Below are 19,620 nucleotides of genomic sequence, written 5' to 3' on the forward strand. Positions count from 1 at the left end.
AAGAAAAAATAGCATTTACTTAAATTTGGAGTTTTTAACACAGATTTTTAATGATCATAATCAGTGTCCTTGTACACTGCCTGCTCCTTCTTTTCATCTCTCTAATGCTGTTATACTATGTTTTGCTCTGGATGTGTTGGGACAGTGTTACATATTTATTTGGTAAATATACCATAGATAATGAAATGCAAGTACCTGTGATAGACTGTCAGGGATGTTGGAGTGACTGCTGAGAGGGCTCTGTGGCACTGGGATGGCACAATAATTGGCAGAGATAGTAGCACAATACTGTTCTTCAGGTTTTGAACGTATTTTTCTGTGTTCGAGGCAGAAAATTAATTTCCTGGTCATAGACATTGCATTGCCTAAATTCCCTTTTCTTTATTTGATAATTGAATGACCAATTTAATATTTCTAGGTGAGGGAAATTTAGATTTTATGTTGAGTAGTCCTGCTTATGAAAAATATAAATTGCTTTTTTTTTTTCCTTTGGTAAGTGATGATCAGAATGTGTCATCTGCAGTTCTGTGCAGCAGGCCAGGGTGTATGTCTGGCCTCACTCCAGGCTGTGAGCTTGGAGTGTGCTGGGGCAGTGCTTCAGGAAGCATGCTGCTTGCAGGAACAGTGCTCACATTTCCATTGGCTGGACAAGCAGGAACATCAGCTGGAGTCATTAATATTGTTGTCTTTAGGGGTGCCTGTAGCTGATCTGCCTGCTTTCCCAGAATAGGACACTGAAGCCAGTAAATAAGGCAATAAAATATTTCACACCTAATAAATTTCATGAATCAAAAGCAAATAAAATCTAGGCAGTTCTAGGAAGAAAACAGTTGTTCCAATGTTAAGATATTAAGGGAGTATAGAAAAGACAAGGATAAGAAAATGCACTGCTATTTTCATAGGAGGAGGTAAAGATTGTATCTCAGGAAACTTCTGAAATGCTTTAAAATACTTCAATAATGAAAAAAAAACAGAAAAAGGAAGTAAATCCTAAGCAATGTCTGAGAGTAAAAACATTTTAAGTACGTGGATGTTACTCAACAAAATAAGTGACTACAGGAACATATCCCGAGGAGGTATTCAAAATGAGTAGAATAAATCATTACAGAAAAGAAATGGTAAAAAAAATCAAGTCCTGCATGCATTTTTATGGGCATATGGAACTTATTCCAAGCCTGTTTCTTCATAACCGGACTTTTAAGAATAAAAAAGCTCCTTATCTGTTATTTACTACATTTAAAATGTTGTTCAAAGCATGATTTGGTTTTTTTGTCAGAAATTATTTGGTTATTAGTCTTTTTTCTAATAGGTTATATCAGCTTTCTTTAACTTTATGATTTTTACAGGGATATAAATGCTTTGATATAGTATATGGACATGTAGCATTAAAAAATAACTAAAAATAATTTAAGAGTACAAAACTCAGATGGGCAGAGAAGTGATACGCTAGCCATCCTAGTGTATTATAATTTTTTTTAGGGAATTATAATTGGAGTTGTGTATATTCATGAAAAACAGCATAAATTATTTGGTTCTCATTTCAGTTTGTCTCCTGTTATGTCCAAGCAGAGGAAGTTTAGAATTTTGCTTTGGAATATGCAAAATTCAGGATAACAGTCTAGCAGGAGTGGAAGAGCTAGGCTAGTTGAAGTCACTGAGAGAAATATGCAATATGTGGTTGTCTTTCATAAAATAATATGGCATTTTACTTTCAGCTATTTAAAATATGACAATTTTTGTAACATTAGCATAAACTATTAAAAAAAAAAATCACTTTTGGAAGGAACATCTGGAAGGGTTTTGAAAGTCAAAGGCCCAAACTCTTGATTCCTGAAAATAATGATTCTTTTCTAGGGTAACCTCAAAATAAACAGGTTTGCTTATCAGTTGTATGTTGTAGCCATAAATAAAACATAATTTTATTTCTCTTCCAACCAAGTAAAATTATTTGATAATTACTTTTCAGTCATTCATATGTAAGCTAAACAAGTGCACATAAAATATTCTATCTGTGACATTATATGCTCCTTATCACTGTCATAGCAAATGACAGAGAATTGCTTAGAGACATTTTGAGCATTTCTTACTTGCAGTTCTTCTCTCCTGTGTACAGGAGGGAATTGCAAGGGAGGTTTGAGGAAGTAAAGACATCAAATCAAGGTATACGATGTATTTTAGTGTGGTAGGGGGCTTTAGATGTAACAAATTTGAGTGTGTCTGTGTCTCGTGCTTGTGGCGTTGTGGTGAGGCTTTGGATGTTTGGTTTCCAGCCTCATTAATGGTGACCTTTATGGCCCTTGGCAAGCCTTAAAATTATTTCCACTTTTGTCAGCTGAGAATGACTTGGCTATTTGTCAGCATCTTGGAGGAGTTTCAGACTCACATGCTATCAGAAAAACTCCCTCCAGACAGAACTCCTTGTGAACAAAGATGGCTTCAGCTGGGGCACTGTGTATTGCTGACCATTTTTGTGGTGCCTTTTTATCATAAAGGATGACTAGGATGGTCCTTAGCTGCATTTGTGAAGCAGTGGCAGCCTTCCTTGTTTAGTATGTTAGTAAAAGCTGTTCTGCATTTATTCAAGTGCAGCAGATTGCAAAACTTCTCTGCACAGGTGAAATGACCTGTGCCTAGATGAGAACCCTGGTTTTCCCATGCTGCCAAAGGAAACCTGTATATCCACTCCTGTGAGCTGAATTTTTTGTCAGAATCATTTGTTTTGAATAGGTATTTTAATGTTCTGCATGATTCCCAAACACAAACTGGTTTGTTGTTTTTTTCTTCTGTCTTTTCCAAATACAGCAGTTAAGCACCGAATTGCTGAAAATAGAAGCTAGGTAGGCCAATTTGCATCCATGGCAGGTGCTGCTGTCTCCTTCTCAAATGCTTTCTCTGGTGTGTCATTAAGCCTAGCTCAGCAGTGGCTGTTTCGGGGTGTGCACATGATGAGCAGGCACGCTGCTGTCATTGCTGGTACTTAGTCCCTTTATAGGCAGTACCGCTGCTCTGACTTTATTAAAGGGAAACTGCTCCTGTTTGCAGATCTCGTCTGTTATTTTCAACATTGAAAGGTTTGTGATAGGGTGGCCAGCAGACAGAAATTTCCCGTGCCGGGGGGGCATAAGGTGTGATCTGCTTGTGGGAAAATCAGTTGATGCTCGCTTTTAGTGGCAGAAGGATTGACAAGGGGGTGGAGGGTCTGCTTTGCAAAGAGCCTTAAAAGTTTGACATCTAAACATGAGCTATGCCAGGGCTTGTTGCTGTCAGGTGAAGAGAGCTCTCCCAGCACTCATCCATGCAGCAGGTGTTGGTGTGTCCAGAGTGCAGGCCTTCCTTCAGGCTGTGCAACAGAGGGGTCATCATCGGCTGCAGGCCAAGAGAGCTAATTTATGCACTTCTGTTTAATGAGTTAACATCAAACCTAATGTAGATTTTCATTCTGGCTTAGATGGTCGGTCATAATTATAATACCCAGATGCTGTCTTCCATTATTTGAGCATTATTTTCCCATTCTCCTCAGCAAGCTGTGCTTTACCCAGGCTTGATGGGGGTGTTAGGAACACTAAGCACAGCCTTACAGCAGTGCAGCCCCACCAGATGCAAGAAGCGGTGCTATAGTCAAAACCAGAACACTGACAGCTTGTAAAGCAAACCAGAAGTTGCACTGCAACCAGGGCAAATATTTGGCTAAAAATGAGCCAGTGTGTAAGGCTGTGCTGTAGAGACTTATTAGCCACATCTGAAAAGAGCTCTGAAGGACAATCCTATGGATTTTGTTCTTATCTTGATGGCCTTGTAGGTTGAGTTAATGATTTCTAAACTCAATTGATGAGTTTGTGGGACAGTTCTGTTTGTCTCCACTCAAGGAGAAAGGGAAAAGTAGTATGGAGTTGAAAAAGAAACTCTCGTGATTTTGTACAGTCTCTTAACCTTCAATATGTATTTTAATTTGCATGGGTGTCAAATCAATGTAAATATTGTAACTGTATAATCTAAACAAGACTGAAATGTATTTCATCTGCATTAGATTACTTATTTCTCAAATCTCATGACTTGGAAGTCATCTGGAATTACAATAGGCATCATCACACTTGGCTGATAGACATTTTTAAAGAAGCTGGAGTTTGACAAGGATAGGGGAAAAAATGAGTCTGCTCTTAGTGATGTAAAAACCAGGCTGTTTCTCACTGTGGTACTCCTGGTGTGGTTTGTAAGGCAGAATATACAGTTTTTGCCTCTCTCTAGATACTTGTGCCTGGAGACGAAGCCATTCTTTTGGGACAGTAGGGCTGCAGAATCATCTCAGGGAATGAACTTTTGGACCAGATCATTAACTGATTTTAAAATTGTCACAGATCATTAACTGATTTTAAAATTGTCACAGCTTCTGTAAATCTAGACATAAAAGCAAGCATGCAGAATTTCATGTAGCTGCTGCTAAGACACATTCTGATTTTCAGTTCCCACGTGGCATAGCGAACTTCACCTTCATACATAATGTTGTTAAAACTTGGATGTTTTATAGATGAAGAGGCTGTTGCTCTCTTGTAAATGTTAACTATGAGAGCAGTCTCCATAAGATCAAGAGGTACTAAGGGATAATATAATTGGAATTTTTCAAACAACTCTGTCTGTTTCAGAATGAAGATTCATGATAGAAAAAATAAGACAAAGTGGATCTCACAGTTTCAGCATAATTAAGCTTTTTGCCAGTGGTTATTATGGGAAAACTTTCTTAAATATTTTACCGTTACCCCTTTGAAAGTTTTGATGTCAGATGAGCAGGATTTTCATTCTGTGGCTCCTTTATTAAGTTCTGATTCCCAAACTTCTAGCTAACAAAGAGGACCAGAGCTTTAATTAGCATTTACCTGGTTTTTTCCTATCCTGTCCTGATTGAAAGATCCTCAAGTCAATCAAGATAAGGGGAAATTTTGTTAAAACATTAGGTGTTCTGTTCTTACTAAAAAGTTGAGGAAAAAATGTAATAAATTACATAATGTATAATTCTATAAAATATATATATAAAGTAAAATAAGGTGAGGGAATTAACTTCATTTGATATAGATTTAAATTATGTAAATAAATCTGCTCTTGGTAACTTCCACATTGGTATTTTCTTCAGCAAGCTGGTTAAAGGTGTTTAAGTATGACCTCTGCCCATGCAAGGAATAAAAATAAAAATAACAAGAAATTTAGAGAAGATATAAAGGGGAAATAGGGCTTGCATTTTTACAGTTTTTTTCATTTCAGGTCAAGTAAAATTAATGACAATATGTAGAGGCTTCTCTATAAAAATTCCATCTACTGTGACCGGTATTAAAGCTCTGTTTTAACAATATTTAACAAGTAAACCCTTGACCTCTATATGTTACTGAAAAGAAATCTTTGAAATAGTCTTAGCAACATCCACTTGATGTATTATTTGAAGATGTCTGAGCAGGAAGGCTATATCCATGTTTTAAGATAGATTCTTGTATTAATGAGCTGGTCTCTCATTTCCTGGGCCAGTATCACTTAGCGCAAATGTTTTTATAATGACTTTTTCTTTCTCATTTAAGTGCCAGTGCTGCTAACTCTCCACTGCACAGAAAATGGTTTAAAGCAGGTGTAGACCTCTTGGCTGAGAATTTATTATGGTCTGTCTTTTTATCTTGTGACAGAGAGGAAATGATGTTCTGTTGCTTTATGTTAACATGTAACAGAGCAAGTGGATGTGAGGGATGTGAGGTTGCAAGGTGTATTTCTGTGCTAGTCTTTGCCACTCTGTTTCATATATGAAAATAGAACAGTTATGTGAAGGATTGTGACAAAGCTGCTCTGGATCTTCGTTGCTTCTCAAGTTTCAGTTTTGATGCAAACCTGGCTCTGGTAAGGAACACTTGTCTCATTAGTCAGTTTTACTTGCCAGGAGCCAGCAATGCTGACCAAACAAATTAACGGGAACTGTTGGGGAGGAGTAGACAGAAGAGTGCTTGTGTGCCTGACATCAGAGATATCCAAAACCAAAATACTGACTTACCTTTTTGCTGATTTCTCAATGTGGAACTACTGATATTTCACAGTTCTGTTGCTGCCAATCTTAGGTGTTTATTTACAATTATGGGAGAGAATTGCTTGGCTGAAGGTTCAATTTATTCCCAAAGATGACAGAAATTTTCTGTAAGGGTCCCTTTCCAGGTTCAGGAGGTACTCACATCTTCCTTGTGGTGTATTTGAGAATGGCTGTCCTGTGCAGGTTAACCCACTAAGGACAGAATATGCTTTGGTGGTCTGTGTTCTTCAAACTGGAGTTGAAGGATGTAAGCTCTTGGCTTGTAGGATTTGACATTGAATTAATTATGCAGGCTTTTCCTTTCTCTGAGTTACCTTTTATGTGAAACCTATACTCCTTTCTAAAGTAGTTATTTCCTCATGTACAACATATATTTAATGATTTGAGATGCCAAATTAAACCATTTACATGTGCGGTGTTTTTTGTAGAACTTCAGTTAGTTTTACTCTTTTTCAAGTTTCCATCTCAAGAGCAAATATTTTTAAGAAAATTCTTAAAGATCTTATTCTATATCTAAAAAATATGGAATTGAGAAGAGGAAACCTAAGATTAAGTTATTCTAAGAGGAACCATTTTTGTTCATCTCTTATCAAGTCTGGTTAACCAGTAAATTTTTCCCTGAAATCAATTAAATTAAAGGAGATATCTGACATGCTCAGTAGACCAATGGGCATGAAAACCTAAAAAGGTGTGCAAAATACAGAAATAGTAAGATGATATCCTGATTAAATAATTGTAGATATGTTGAAAGCAGGTGAGAATTTTTCTCATACTTCCCCTTCCTAAGTGAAGGCACTTGTTAAGGTAATTGTTTTAACCAGCAATATTGTAAAGCAGACAGCAAACCCAAGCTACACAGTTAATCTGTCCAGACAATACTTTATTTATATAATCATTGTATATATTTATATTAATTTATTATTTTTAATTTGTTTCTGAAGGAGACAGAAAAGATCTTATTGGAATTTTTAATATATTGGTAGTCATTTTTATCTCTTTCCCTGGTGTTTAGTATGGTTCTACAGCTGTCAAAATGAGCAGACTTCATAAACTGACTCATTCACAGAAAGTGGCCCCCTGCTCAGTTCAATGAAAACTGCCTCTATAAACTTTCAGTGTTCTATTTAAGAACACAGCTATTATGATTTTTTTAAACTGGCAAATATTGAGTGGTGTCCACCACTTTTTTTTGCTGAGCCCAGCAGGCCAGACATATGTACTCAAAGTGAGGGAATTATTAATGGTAATAATTTCATACATTGGTAGAGATATGATGTGTTCATTTATCCGGAAGACTTTTTCAAAGAGAGGGTCCTTTTGTGTTTAAAAGACAAAGTAAATTGTCTCAATTTTCCATTAAAGTGCTGTTATTTACCAAAATGTTCTGTGGTAAGGGAGATGCTGGCTGTCCTGCAGAGTGCATCTCATTCAGCTGGTCCTGGATGCTTGTTCTTCATGTTGCATTGTGTGCGAGCGCACAAAGCTTCACCAGTGAACTGGCTTGCTCAACAAAAGCTGTCTTGTAGTGTCACTTACAAGTTGGGTACATGTAAGCCCCATTCACTTGGGTAGGTTTTCCTGTATTTTTTGGGGGAACCCAGCCCAGCAGGGCAGCCTAAATCAGTACCGTGTAAGCAGGGACGATTGCAACTGTGGTTCTGTACCATTCATTTAAAGGGAGTTTGGGTTGTGATTTCTTTTAGGGGCACCTCAGACTTAAACTGAGGTGAAGCTGAAGAATTGCAGAAAGACAGCTGGCCTAGTTTTCCAAGGACACAGTATCTGCAGTTTCTTTTGGCTTCTCTGCAGTTTCAGAGGATCAGTGCTTTGGGAAACTGGGTTGAATGGCAGATAATAGTGAAATAGCCCTCAGGAATAATCATCATATTAGGGAAGGCTTAGTCAAATGGCTCTACACTTTGATATTTTTATTTAGTAATGATAATGTTGAAATAACCTAATTTGAATAGTATTTTTAAATTAAAAATGCATATGCATGTCTGTTGTATTAAAAATGTGATTATCTGTTTTCTGTATGACAATTAGAAGCTCAGTTATGTTTTTTTGGGAATAAATCTGCATCCTGTCATGCATTGCAGTATGTTGGTACTTTGCCAAAAGGGTGGCAGACTGCAGTGCTGTGAATCTGTTGAATTCCAAACAAACTGGTTTCAAGAAAATCAGAGAAAATACATGCCAATCTGACTGAGCAAATCCAAATAACTTCAGTCTATGATTAATTAAATTAGGTTGCTTCAGAATTCATAACATGTGCCTGAAATGACCTTACTTAATGCTATCAGTGCTTTAAATTTCTCCAGAGAACTTGGATTAGCTGACTGAGTACCCCCTTACAGAAAGGGTGTCCTGTGTGAGCATGTTGTCCCAAAGGGATAAAATGGGTAAATTTCAGATGCCCTGAAGGAAATACATACCCAAATGCATGTGATGAAAGGTAGCTGAGGTATCAAGGAACAGCCTTTGAGGTTAAAATTTCAAGATTAGTATATTATCCAGATTGAGAAAGGGATGTCATGTATACAATGCAAATCTAACGGAACATATATGGGGTATATACAGACTGCTTATAAAATATAACAGGATTCACAGTTAATGTTTCAGGATAAAATAGTTGCTCTACGATGTTGCTGTGGTTTTTGAACTGTAGTAACATAACCTGCACAATTCCTATGATGTTTTTAGAACTGCTGGCTTTGGAAGCTGCAGAGCAAAGTGATGGAATTTTCCATTGAAATGGTATAGGTGGAGGTTTGACAGCAGAGCCACTGCTGCAGTGCTGTTCCTGGAGTTGGGGTGCGTTGTTTTTCTTCTATCTAACGCCTGGGAATTTTCAGCCAAGTTTTCATATATCTTGCACTTGTTCATGCACAGCTTTGGGAGCATATGCTTGTGTTTATAGTAGATATATATACTTATGGAGTCTCAGAAATATTTGAATGACTGTCTGCATCTGTGAACATGCAAACCTTTGAGGATGGATTTTAACAGGTCTAAATCTACTTCTAATTCTGATGTGTCTGTACTCATGCCATCTCTGCAAAGCCTATGTACACAATTTGATGACTTTGTGAAAAAAGAAGGCTGGCAGCCAAGAAAAATTAACCCCATGTCTTTGTGTCAGTTAAGCAGTTTAAATGACTTTCACACCTAAGGCTGAAATAAAAATGAGCTACTACTTTTCACCATGCTCTGAGAGACTGGTCTCTTTGCTGAGTAACAGCATCCATCTGCTTCAGAAAAAATTTACTATAGCAAACTGTGTCCTACTACACCAATTCAGCTGCCTGACCACAGAAACAATCCTCCCAGTGCAGTGCAGAGCTCTTGGTCAGCATCTCACATGCATCTTCCATGTCCAAAATAGCCCTGGCATGGGTTTTGTGCTGGGTGGTTCCATGCTGTCAGCTTTCTCCCTTCCCATGGTCTGAAACATAGTTATGCTGATGCAAGAGTGTATTTTCTTTCCAGCTGGCTTTGAAGTGGCTGCCATTGATCTGATATTTTGCAGATATACTGAAACCCAGACTCCAGGATGAGGTATTGTGCAATGCTGGGGGGAGGGGAAAAAAGGGGGGAAAAGACCAAAACAAAACAAAAAACCCCACAAAACAAAAAAGCCCTGGCTGCTAAACCAAGCATCACCAGAAAGGAAAAGGTTTTGGTATGCAAGAAGAGAAAACAAAGGAGGAGAAGCCAATATGATCATAGTTATGAACAGTGGGGTGTGAATTTAAGAAGAGAAAGGATAGATGGCAAGACCAAGAAAAGGAAAACTGAGAGAAAGTGACAAGCAGAGGAGGGATTGAAGGGGTAGGGAGTTTGTGAAATGTGCAATTCCTCCCCAGCTTGAAGAGGCTGTGTGGGAGAAGATTGGAGCCAATATACAGTCCACAGAACAGACATCTCGCTTCACATTTACAGAGTATGGGTAGAAATTAAGTTTCTTGGATTTACCTGTTAAGCAACTCAGCCCCTGAAGGCAGGAGACTTTCCTCAGCCTTTTTTATGGTTCTGGCTGAACACAAATGCTGAGAGTCATGCTGGGTCATACCTGCACCCAGTTGAAACATCTGGCTTAGATCTAGGCTGTACAGGCTTCTACCCCTGCAATTTATCAGAAGTGATTTCACCTGTAGAACTTCCTGTTCTGACCTGCCGTTAAACAAGAATTTCCATTCAGGAGGGAGGTAGTAAATTAAAATCTGAACAGAAAGAGATATTGATGTTTTGGGTAAGCCTTCCCTTAATTAGTGAGCCCATGAGTCATGAATGGTGTTTTTTAATGTGGTTTAGGGGTTTTTTTCTGTTTCTTCTTGCATCAGGATGCTATGCTTTTCATAACAAAAATCTCAGATAGTAATTTGGAGTCAGTTTGAGCTGCCAGCTCATCTTATAATATACCTGGATGCATTGCTTATTTCTTATACCTTTACTCTCTCAGTAACACTGTCTTGATGCTTTTTACCTATGTTCAAACTGTTTGGATATTAGTCCTTGCAAAAAAAGTTTGGTGTGTTGGAGGTGAGGGGTAAAGGGTTTGTTTGTTTGTTTTGTATTTTTTTTAATAATTTCTGAGTTTCCCAGTCATTCACAGGATTTGATTGTATTTTCTACCTAAAGAATGTCTCAGAAGGCTGTGTTGAATTTGCCTTTTCATGTTGGTGCTAATGTCTTCCTCATTTTTTATTGTTAATGCAACATTTTTGTGGCTGTGACCCACTCTGCTTCTATTTAACGACTTGCTAAAGCCTGTTATCCTGTAACAACAGAGGATGCCAACTAAAAAAGTTATCCATGTGGAAATTTTTATGGGAGCAGCTCTCTCATGGCCTTTACTGGGTTTTCATCTTTTCAGTGCCAAAGGAATGGATTTCAAGTAGATTTAAAGTTAGACAGTCTTTCAAAGGTATTCACCATAGTGAAGTCAAATAATTTCTGTGGAAATCAGACAGTTCTTACTGGTATAAACATACTCCACAATATGCTTTCCTGCCCAAGCTGTGGAAACTTCTTTCAGCAACCTGAATTTGTTCACCCTCCTCCCTTTTCCTCTTTTTCTGAAAGTGCTTATGCTTTTGCTTAAGGATAAAATCTTCCCCAACCTGACCGTGTGCAATTCTTTGCATCACAGTTTGGGAATTTCTGGAGCATGAGTGTTGCCTCTTCCTCAGTGACAAACTGCTTTGCAAATGGCATTGGACTGGTGAGTCTTTGAGGGTTTTGGGGTTTTTTGGGTTTTTTTAATAGTGTGTCATCACTTTCATTTAGAAAAATATCTATGTCCATAGTAATGTCACTGGGATCTGTCTGTTGTGATGGAAGAACTGCTTTTCAGCTCCAGTAAAGATGACTGAAATAAAATTATCAAAATAGAACATGCTCAGTAGAAGAGATTTGTCATAATGAAGCAGTACATATCACATACTTTCTTTTTGACTTTGGGAAAGTTACAGATGCTTTCATTCACTCTGCATAAAAGTTAATGTATCTGTCACATGTATCTCTTTTTGTTATTGCTTACTTGAACTATAATTTAGGTCAAGAATTCTTTCTGAACTTGTGTATGGAGTGCTGATGGTACTGTGTAGCTTGGTGTCCTTTTGACACCTCTCAACATTATTGTAATACACATATTAAAAATAATCAAGGAACTTTTATATTATTTAGACTAGCTTGAAGCTTATCCTCTATGATTCCCTACTATTCACATTATTTAGGAACTCTGTCATTTTGGCAAGTATATATACTTATATAAATATGAACTTGGGAAGCAAATGCTGGAGAAGAGATATATATGACTGTTAAAATGTTGTCACTTCTAAATATATAGCTTTTTCAATTCTAAATTTGTATGAAGGCTGTACAGAAATGCAATGAAGAGTTTGAGAACTGAAAGTTAAGAGTCTTTCAGAATCTGTGTGCCCATGATAAAGAGAAAGGGTTAAAGATGTCTCATACACTGCATGGGAAATATCCTCTTCTCCAGTGCTTTGGTATACAAGATCCAAAGCAGAAAACAAGTTCATCATTCTCTCTTTTCCAACTGCAGTGAAGCAACTACTTACTGGGATGACTCCTAAAACATTTGCTGTCATCTTCATCTAGACATTTTAATGACAAACTCTTAGATCTAAGTAGCAACTGAGGTGGGGCAATGGTGGTTAACAGCTTGTACAAAAATAGATTTTACTGTGCATTTATAACTGGAGTGTCATGCCTTGGATATTTGTTAGGGCTTTGAAGACTGCATACCTGTAGAACCTGTTGCAGTCTTTGAGGCTGGAGAAAGATTTAAGAATTTCTCTGTGAAGATTCCTGCTCAGGGGGAGAATTAAACTGACATTAAGTTCTTATGGCTGCACCATTCCCCATCATGACAAAGGTGCATGTATTAAACAGCATGACATCTGGTTGCTATGTATGGAAATACTTCTATGCTTCATAAAATGGGGAATATATTTTTCATCTCATCAGAGTCCTGGGAGGAGCTGTTGAAGTTAAAATGTCATCTTTGAGGATATGCTGTAGGTAATTTGCTTTTTCTAAATACCATAAACTAGAACAGGAATACTGTTTTATTATTTCATCTAGCATGCAATATAATGCTAAGCTTAATGCTAAACTTATAGGCACTCGTGAATATGTGTGTAAGTTTGATGTATCTGTGTGAAGCAGATATTCAAACAGAATTTGCTTCATGTAAGTAAAAGTACAAGATACCAGTATGAGCTGGTAGGTGTTAATAGTCCTGTCACATATGCATTTCAAGAATATGTTTGCCATGAGGCATCTGCCTAATGCATAATCTGGGGCAGAGTTAAATACTGCTTTTCTGAATTGTCCTGGAACCACACTAGTGAGGGCTGGGTGACAGGAAAAGGAAAAGCTGTAGTACATATATGACTGGATGTGCAGATGTCTTGGTGGAGGTTAAGTTTTAAGAATTCAAGAGAATGTAGTTGCTTGTCTCTGCTTTGAATCTGTGTCTGTTTGTACCACAATCCACTGTCATTAACTTGATGAGGGGAAAAGACTTGGAGGAGAATTATTGAACTCCTTTGATTGAATACTTTTCTGTTCTGAGATGTTTCTTGAAAGCCCTGATAGTTCATCATGTCTTGTGAAATTTATCTACTGTGAAAGGGATTTGTTATCACTGCACATGTTCTTGACCATGTCTTTTGCCTATTCTGTGTGCCTGTACAGTAGGATCAGGTTGTTCTACCTCACCTCTCACTTGTATTTTCCTCCTTCAAACTGGGATGTTTCTTGGGGATTGTATTAAGTGCAATGTATTAAAATACTACTCGAGCATGGCCAGCAGATTTCCCAGCGTGTTTGCCAGGGCATCAGTACTCTCCTGACAAAGTTACTTCACTTCTGCTTTGAGCTCTGCTTTGAATTTTAGAAGCTAAGTATGGGTGGTTTGGCATCACCCGTGCTTAATAAAATTTGTATTACTGATCCTTTATTCCAATAAATGGGGAGGGTAGTTGTTTTTTGTCTAATAAAGGTCCTTTCTTTTACATACTAGTCATTGGTTTAAGTCAATGACTCTGGAGGGTGCTTCTAGTTCATTAGTGTGATGCTCCACATATTATAAATTAATTGAAATATTAGTGAAATCCCTATCTGCAATCATAACAGTAGCATTTTTTTTTCTGAAAATGTGTGAGAAAATATTAGGTGAACAAAGGTGAGAATAAAGAATCATGATAAGTAGTACAATAAGGTCAAACCTTAGCAACTAAGTTTTGTCTTTTTCTTGGCTTTTATATTATTACCCGATATTGCCCGTATTTTTCTTGACTGCCCTTTATTGAACATTTCCTGTAACAATTCTGTATGTGACTAGTCTACGGTACACAGAAGAGAGAATCTTGAGGACAGGAACAGCAAATCTTAAGAGCTGCTTGTGCATAAAAAGTAAAGGACAAAACCTAAAGGATCCAAGCATGGCTATGCAGAGAAGCCTTTTATGTATTTGACAGTAGGGTGCTATTGCTGTTTGGCACTAAGATCTGCAGAAGCCCAAACATTCTGCTACATGTTGGACTTCTTGGAAAGATGATTTTTCTCGGTGCTTAATCTGAAAATATAGCACATCTACATAGACTGTCCATTTCTCTTGAGTCACATCCTGACAGTACAATTCTCCCAAGTTTCTAATCAGTCAAAATACAGGCATGTTGGATTCCAGACTGCTAGGGAGAGTTGCCTGTATCAAAGCAACATGCAAGAGGGGCGGACATAGAATCTAAGTGAAATAAACATGTTTTGGTTAGAAGTTTTAGATTCTGGGTCACTTTTGTTTGTTAGTACAACTTTTTAGCTGAGATAATAAGTAACCTATTGAAAGTGCTCAAAATGTCACTTCTCCTGCCTCTACATAAAAGAGAGAAAATACAGAAGGGAAGACTTTAAAGTACAAACTTTGGTTTTTTTAAAAAATGCCACCACCCGAGCATATTGGCAGTTGAGCTGCTCAGTGTCAGCTTTTCTTTCTTTGACTATAGGAGCTGCATGTGAATGACACCTGAGTGCATTTGCCCTCAGATAACCTCTTCAAGAGGCCTTTCCTTTCTTGTAGCTCTGTGGTTCTAATGCACATACCTTTGCGGTCTCTTTCTCTTCCCCTTGCTTAGATGTGTGGTGTGGGTGTGACCCTTGCAGTGAACATTGTACCACTGCGTTCTGGAAGGTCAGCACATCATAGCTTTTTGGAAACAAAAATGCTTTTTTAAAAAATTTACTATTGTTTTTTTCCTGTTTTGCCATCATCCTAATGTTTTTGCTTTCTTTTAATCTCTCCTTCTGGTGTAATAACGTCTTTTCATTGTGTTCCTCTTGCACATATTATGCTGTCTTTAAACCTCCCCCCCGCCACCTTTCTCTTCTGTATTCCACTTTCTCCTTTTTCTCTTCCAGCCACCTATCCTCACCCTTGTGACTTCTGCATCTATAATGCAGTAGCTGCATGACTGCCTCAGACTGCTGTTCCAAAAGGAATTGCCGTTGTCCTGCTTTCCTGCTCACCCACAGCACCTCTGTTGTGCTGCATAAGTGCATTGAATGCCCTCAATACCCAGAGTCCATCATGCTTGTAGTGTGGAGGGCCTTCTGTGCTGTTTTGGATCTCTGAAGAGGCCTTCTCGGACAAAAAAAGTCAGGGCATCTCCAAAATCTTGGGACAACAGCTGTCAGTTGAGTAGATGGGAGTTAGCATTGTTTAAAGGATGGGGAAGAGAGAACTGTAGTTAAAACTGGGGCGGTTTGTGGTTGGAGATCCCATTTTAGATGTGAGCTAGGGGGCAGGCTGACACATTAAATCTGAGGTTAATGTGTCCTAAGACCTTCCTCTGAAACCAAGGTCTGGTCTTCTGTAAGACAGGGTGTTCTATGCTGTTAAGAGGAAAATAGAAAGGAGCTACAGCATGTTAAACTAGATAAATGGTTAAAACTGGTACATTTTCATGGTTCTAGCAAGGAACTATCAAATACTGGCAAAAAAAAAGAGACCCTGCAGTCGCTTTGAGCAAGTAGAGGGAGTGAGGGAGCTATGCCTCCCGTTTGGGGGAGTTACAGTCCCTGCTGTTTTGTATTGCTGTAGTGTATAGACCTACCATGTGCTTATGGAATGTGTAAGACTCTTCTGGAGTTAATAGTGAAATTGCAGAAGAAAATCCTTGAGTCATCAGAGAAAATGCAATTATTAATATTATTATCCGCATGAGAGAACAGAGTATTTATTAAGAATACTGGTCATCTTGTGAAATCATCAGAGTCTATATAAAACCCACATAAAATTTCACAGAAGTTTGATGTTATCAATTTCAAATGTGCAATGAGAATGAGTCACATCTTCCAAGATTTGCTTAAAAATCAGAAGTTTATTTTTAATTTGGTTTGATTTTTATTTGCCTTTTTATGTCAAAGCTGATTCGTTTTTTCCACTATTTTCAACAGCCACAACCCTTTTATTTTTTTTAAGAAGGAGATTTTTTAACTAGAGTATCAAATATTTCAGGACATGCAACAAAATTATGTAATTACTGCCAACTCATATTATCAGGTAATTATCAAAGTAATCCCACTTTAGTAGAAGGGAGAAGTAGGAGGTTATAGAATAAAATAAGATTAGGCTGACTTTTCATAGGTGCTGTTTTGATTAACCAACAGTTACATACTAGAGAAGAGTGTTGTCACTGGAAAAATATACTTTATTCAGGACTGGGTACAAATTTAATCTTGTCACAGAAATTTGTCCTGTATTTCTAGAGGCATGGAAATTTCTTCCAAGATGTTTACTTTTCAAAGTCTTCTTTTACCTCTCTTCTCTTTCCTTCACTTTTGTAAAAGACAAATGAGAAGATTAAGCAAATCTTTATAAATTTAACACAAAGCATTAAAGTGGAAGGATTGCATACAAGATCTCTTCTGTAATCTTTAGTTCTCCACGAGGAATTATCTGACGTATCTGCAAACTGCGTCAGGTAAAAATCTGTTCCTAATGATGTTGGATGTCTTCTCTCTTTTTATTATTTTAAAATTAATTTTAATAATGCTCTTTCTATCAAGTATTACTACAAGAATATGCTTGGAAAAATTCTTTTGAGGGAGTCAGAGGTTCTGTGCAGACTCCAGCTGAGGTGTACTGATGCAGCATATCCCAAAGTGAGGGGCTGCAGATTAGAGAGGTTCCTCTTTGTTTGAAGTTTGTGATTTGGGTCCCAGATTTGAGATTGTGTGCCTTTTCCCTCTCTAATATGAAGAGGGATATTTTTTCTCTTCATAGCAAAAGCTAATTTTAATTTTGCGCAAATAGTCTTGGGGTCAGTTTTACTGGGCAGTAGGTACTTGCCATGGTAGCAGTAGCATTCTGAATGTTTTTATTGCATGTCCCCATTTGGTCTTGTGGGTGACTTTTGAGCTAAATAAAAAGTCCCAAACCAGATCCCTGTTTGTATTTCTTTAAAAGAAGTCTTTTGTATCAGAGCAGACAAATTCAGCTGTAATGATTAAACGTTATGAAAAGATGGAACATTTACTTTTGCAAAACTTACCTACCCTGCAGATTTTCCTTGACACGCTGTAGTAGTTCTGTAAGGAGTTTTTCTCTTGCTGAAAGATGGGCAACTAGTTTAAAACCAATGGCAGGACAGATATACTGAAATATATTAACTTTAAAAATTTTACAGAAGTCACTGCTTTCTCTTTTTTTATGGTTTTGTTGCCTTGAATTAAGGTGGCACCAGCTGCTGCCTGTTTGCATCATTTGTGCATAGCCTGGAGAGGCATCATTCACCAATGGGAGTGAAGTAAAGTGCCCCAGCAGCTTTGTGGAGCATGCCATATTTCTCAGCAGCACAAGTTCAAACCCTACTCAAGGCTTGCGCCAACTCAAAAAGGAGCTTGTGAGAACATTTCTTTTGCTAGATGCATTGTGCACAACTTTCTATTCTGCTGAACTAACGGTGGAACAGAAACATGCTTCTGGGTAAGTAATTCCATGTGGAGGCTGAAATCTGTCTTTCAAGCAGCTGCATAATAGAGTGCTGTATGCTTGGCTCCAGCTGGATGGAAGCAGAAATGTTTGGCTGATTTATTTTTAATAGCAATCCATTAGTGAAAGCTGTACTCATTTGCTGCAGTTTAGGAACAGAGTAGTCAAATTTGGAAATCTTAGCACTGTGGGTGACTGTGATCTATTTTTTAGATACTTTTTATCTTTGGGTAAACTGCGTCAAAGAAATACAAATGCCAAAATCAGCATTTGGACTTTTTTGCCCACTTAGATGGTAATAGTGACATTTTTTGGAGGAAGGCTCTAAGTGAAATTTTTGTTAATCAGTCAGTTGGAAGAATGTATTTCTTAAGTATGAAAATAAATACTTCTTTTTTTGTGAACCCACTGATGGTTCACTGTAAAAAAATTAATGCTTAATTATTGCATATCTTTAATTCTCTTTTATCATTATGCTGCTAAAATCTGTTGACTAATATTATTTATATAATAGTTTTAATAAGCACAAACATTAGCAGCATTTTAAATAGGGAATATCTTCATGTGTATTTTAAAGAAGAACTTGAAATTATTAAGCTTCTGAATTGCTAATGTGTTGCAGATTATACATCACTGCTTAACTGCAGTGTTAAAATGTGCATGATGCATTCAAAAAGTTCCTCTTAGAATGCTTTGTTAGGTCAAAAAGATAAATTCTCTCTTCTATATTCAAAGTCCTGTTTATAGTTATATGATTAGCTTGTAGAAAGAACACCTAATTTTTTTGCATACAAGGCAACCTTGACTGGAGGAATGGCACTGGTAGGTTTTTTCAGCTGTTGAAATAAATAGTAACAGAATGCTCATTTCCTGTGATTTCAATGTTTAAATTACTTCTTGTTCTGTGTAAGCATGTTCATCCTTGGTATGTAGTAAATTACAAAATTGCATGTTATAGGATTCCATTGCTTTTAAAACTACTACATAATATTTCTCTCTTTTTTTTACCTAAACTGATGCATGATTATTGACATAATTGACCTAATTTTTTGTTACTGTCATAACAGTACATACATATTGATATAACTTTTTGTTACTGTCACCTTTAACTTTCTAAGAACAAGAAAAAGGCCTGGAGAGGCGCTTTTATGAGGCAGAATATAAGATTAGTTCAGAATTTAGCTTAATCTGGTTGAGTTGCTGAGATTTCAGCAAATTAGGTTGCATGTTTGTATGTGCTTCAGGACTGTTAATACAGCTACTTCATAAGCATTTATCCCTTGTCCTTTCTCTTCATATATGTGTCTGTGGCATTGTTTCTATGTTTTGTTTGATGATCACAATTTTATACCTTGGGCGCTAGATTCTTTGCTGTAGGGTATTGCTTTCTGGGTTTTCTAGACCTTTGCTTCTCTGTCATTTTGTATGTTCAGATACAGTCACAACAGTAATTTGCTGCGTTGCACAGAAATATGTGTTGCAACAGATTTAACAGAGAAGCTGAGAGAAATCTGGTGATTTGGTTGTTCCTGTTGTTCATTTACTTGATTCCAGCAACCTCTATTTGGAAATGTGTTAATTCTGTCTGAAACTGGAGCAATCCACATCTTTCATTCAGCCTCAAGATTCTTTGTTAAACATCACCAGACAGTTTCCCTGTGCTCCCATTATCATGGTAATGTCTAGATTTACACTTATCTTTGGCTTCCCAGCATGGCTTATCAGAAAGGGCCACTCTGCAGGGCAGTGCAGACAGCCCAAAAATCTTGGGTTGTTCCTGTCTCCTGGGAGACAAGACACAGGCAGTGGACAGTCCATGCTGGCCAAGCATCATCTGCCTGCAGCTTTGGCTAGTAGGTGGCAAGCCAAAAAATGCTTTGCCAGCTGAGAGAGAAAAGTGAGAGTCCAAAAAATGGTGTCAAGCCTTTGGGGGGACAGTTGGACTGGGATTAAAGTAAAGGAGAAAATTCTGTCTATTCAGAAAGTGGAAAGAAAACCCAAACAAAACAAAATGAAAAACCCAATGAATAACAAACCCCCA

At 37.5% G+C, this 19,620-nt stretch overlaps 1 protein-coding gene across 2 annotated transcripts in view; it reads left to right on the forward strand.

Moving 5' to 3' along the window:
- ZNF385B (zinc finger protein 385B) overlaps positions 1-19,620 on the forward strand; it is a 110,024-nt gene that overhangs the window by 10,680 nt on the left and 79,724 nt on the right. Inside the window, exon 1 of one of the 2 annotated variants that reach the window (XM_030952832.1) lies at positions 17,412-17,573. The exons of the other annotated variant lie outside the window; for it this stretch is intronic. Within the exon in view, the coding sequence (XP_030808692.1) occupies positions 17,564-17,573 (10 nt within the window). The 5' untranslated portion in view covers positions 17,412-17,563. Of the gene's footprint in view, positions 1-17,411; positions 17,574-19,620 lie in introns of those variants that run through there. 2 annotated transcript variants of the gene reach the window in all.

Source organism: Camarhynchus parvulus, chromosome 7, assembly GCF_901933205.1.
Source record: "Camarhynchus parvulus chromosome 7, STF_HiC, whole genome shotgun sequence".
In the NCBI taxonomy this organism is placed as follows: Eukaryota; Metazoa; Chordata; class Aves; order Passeriformes; family Thraupidae; genus Camarhynchus; species Camarhynchus parvulus.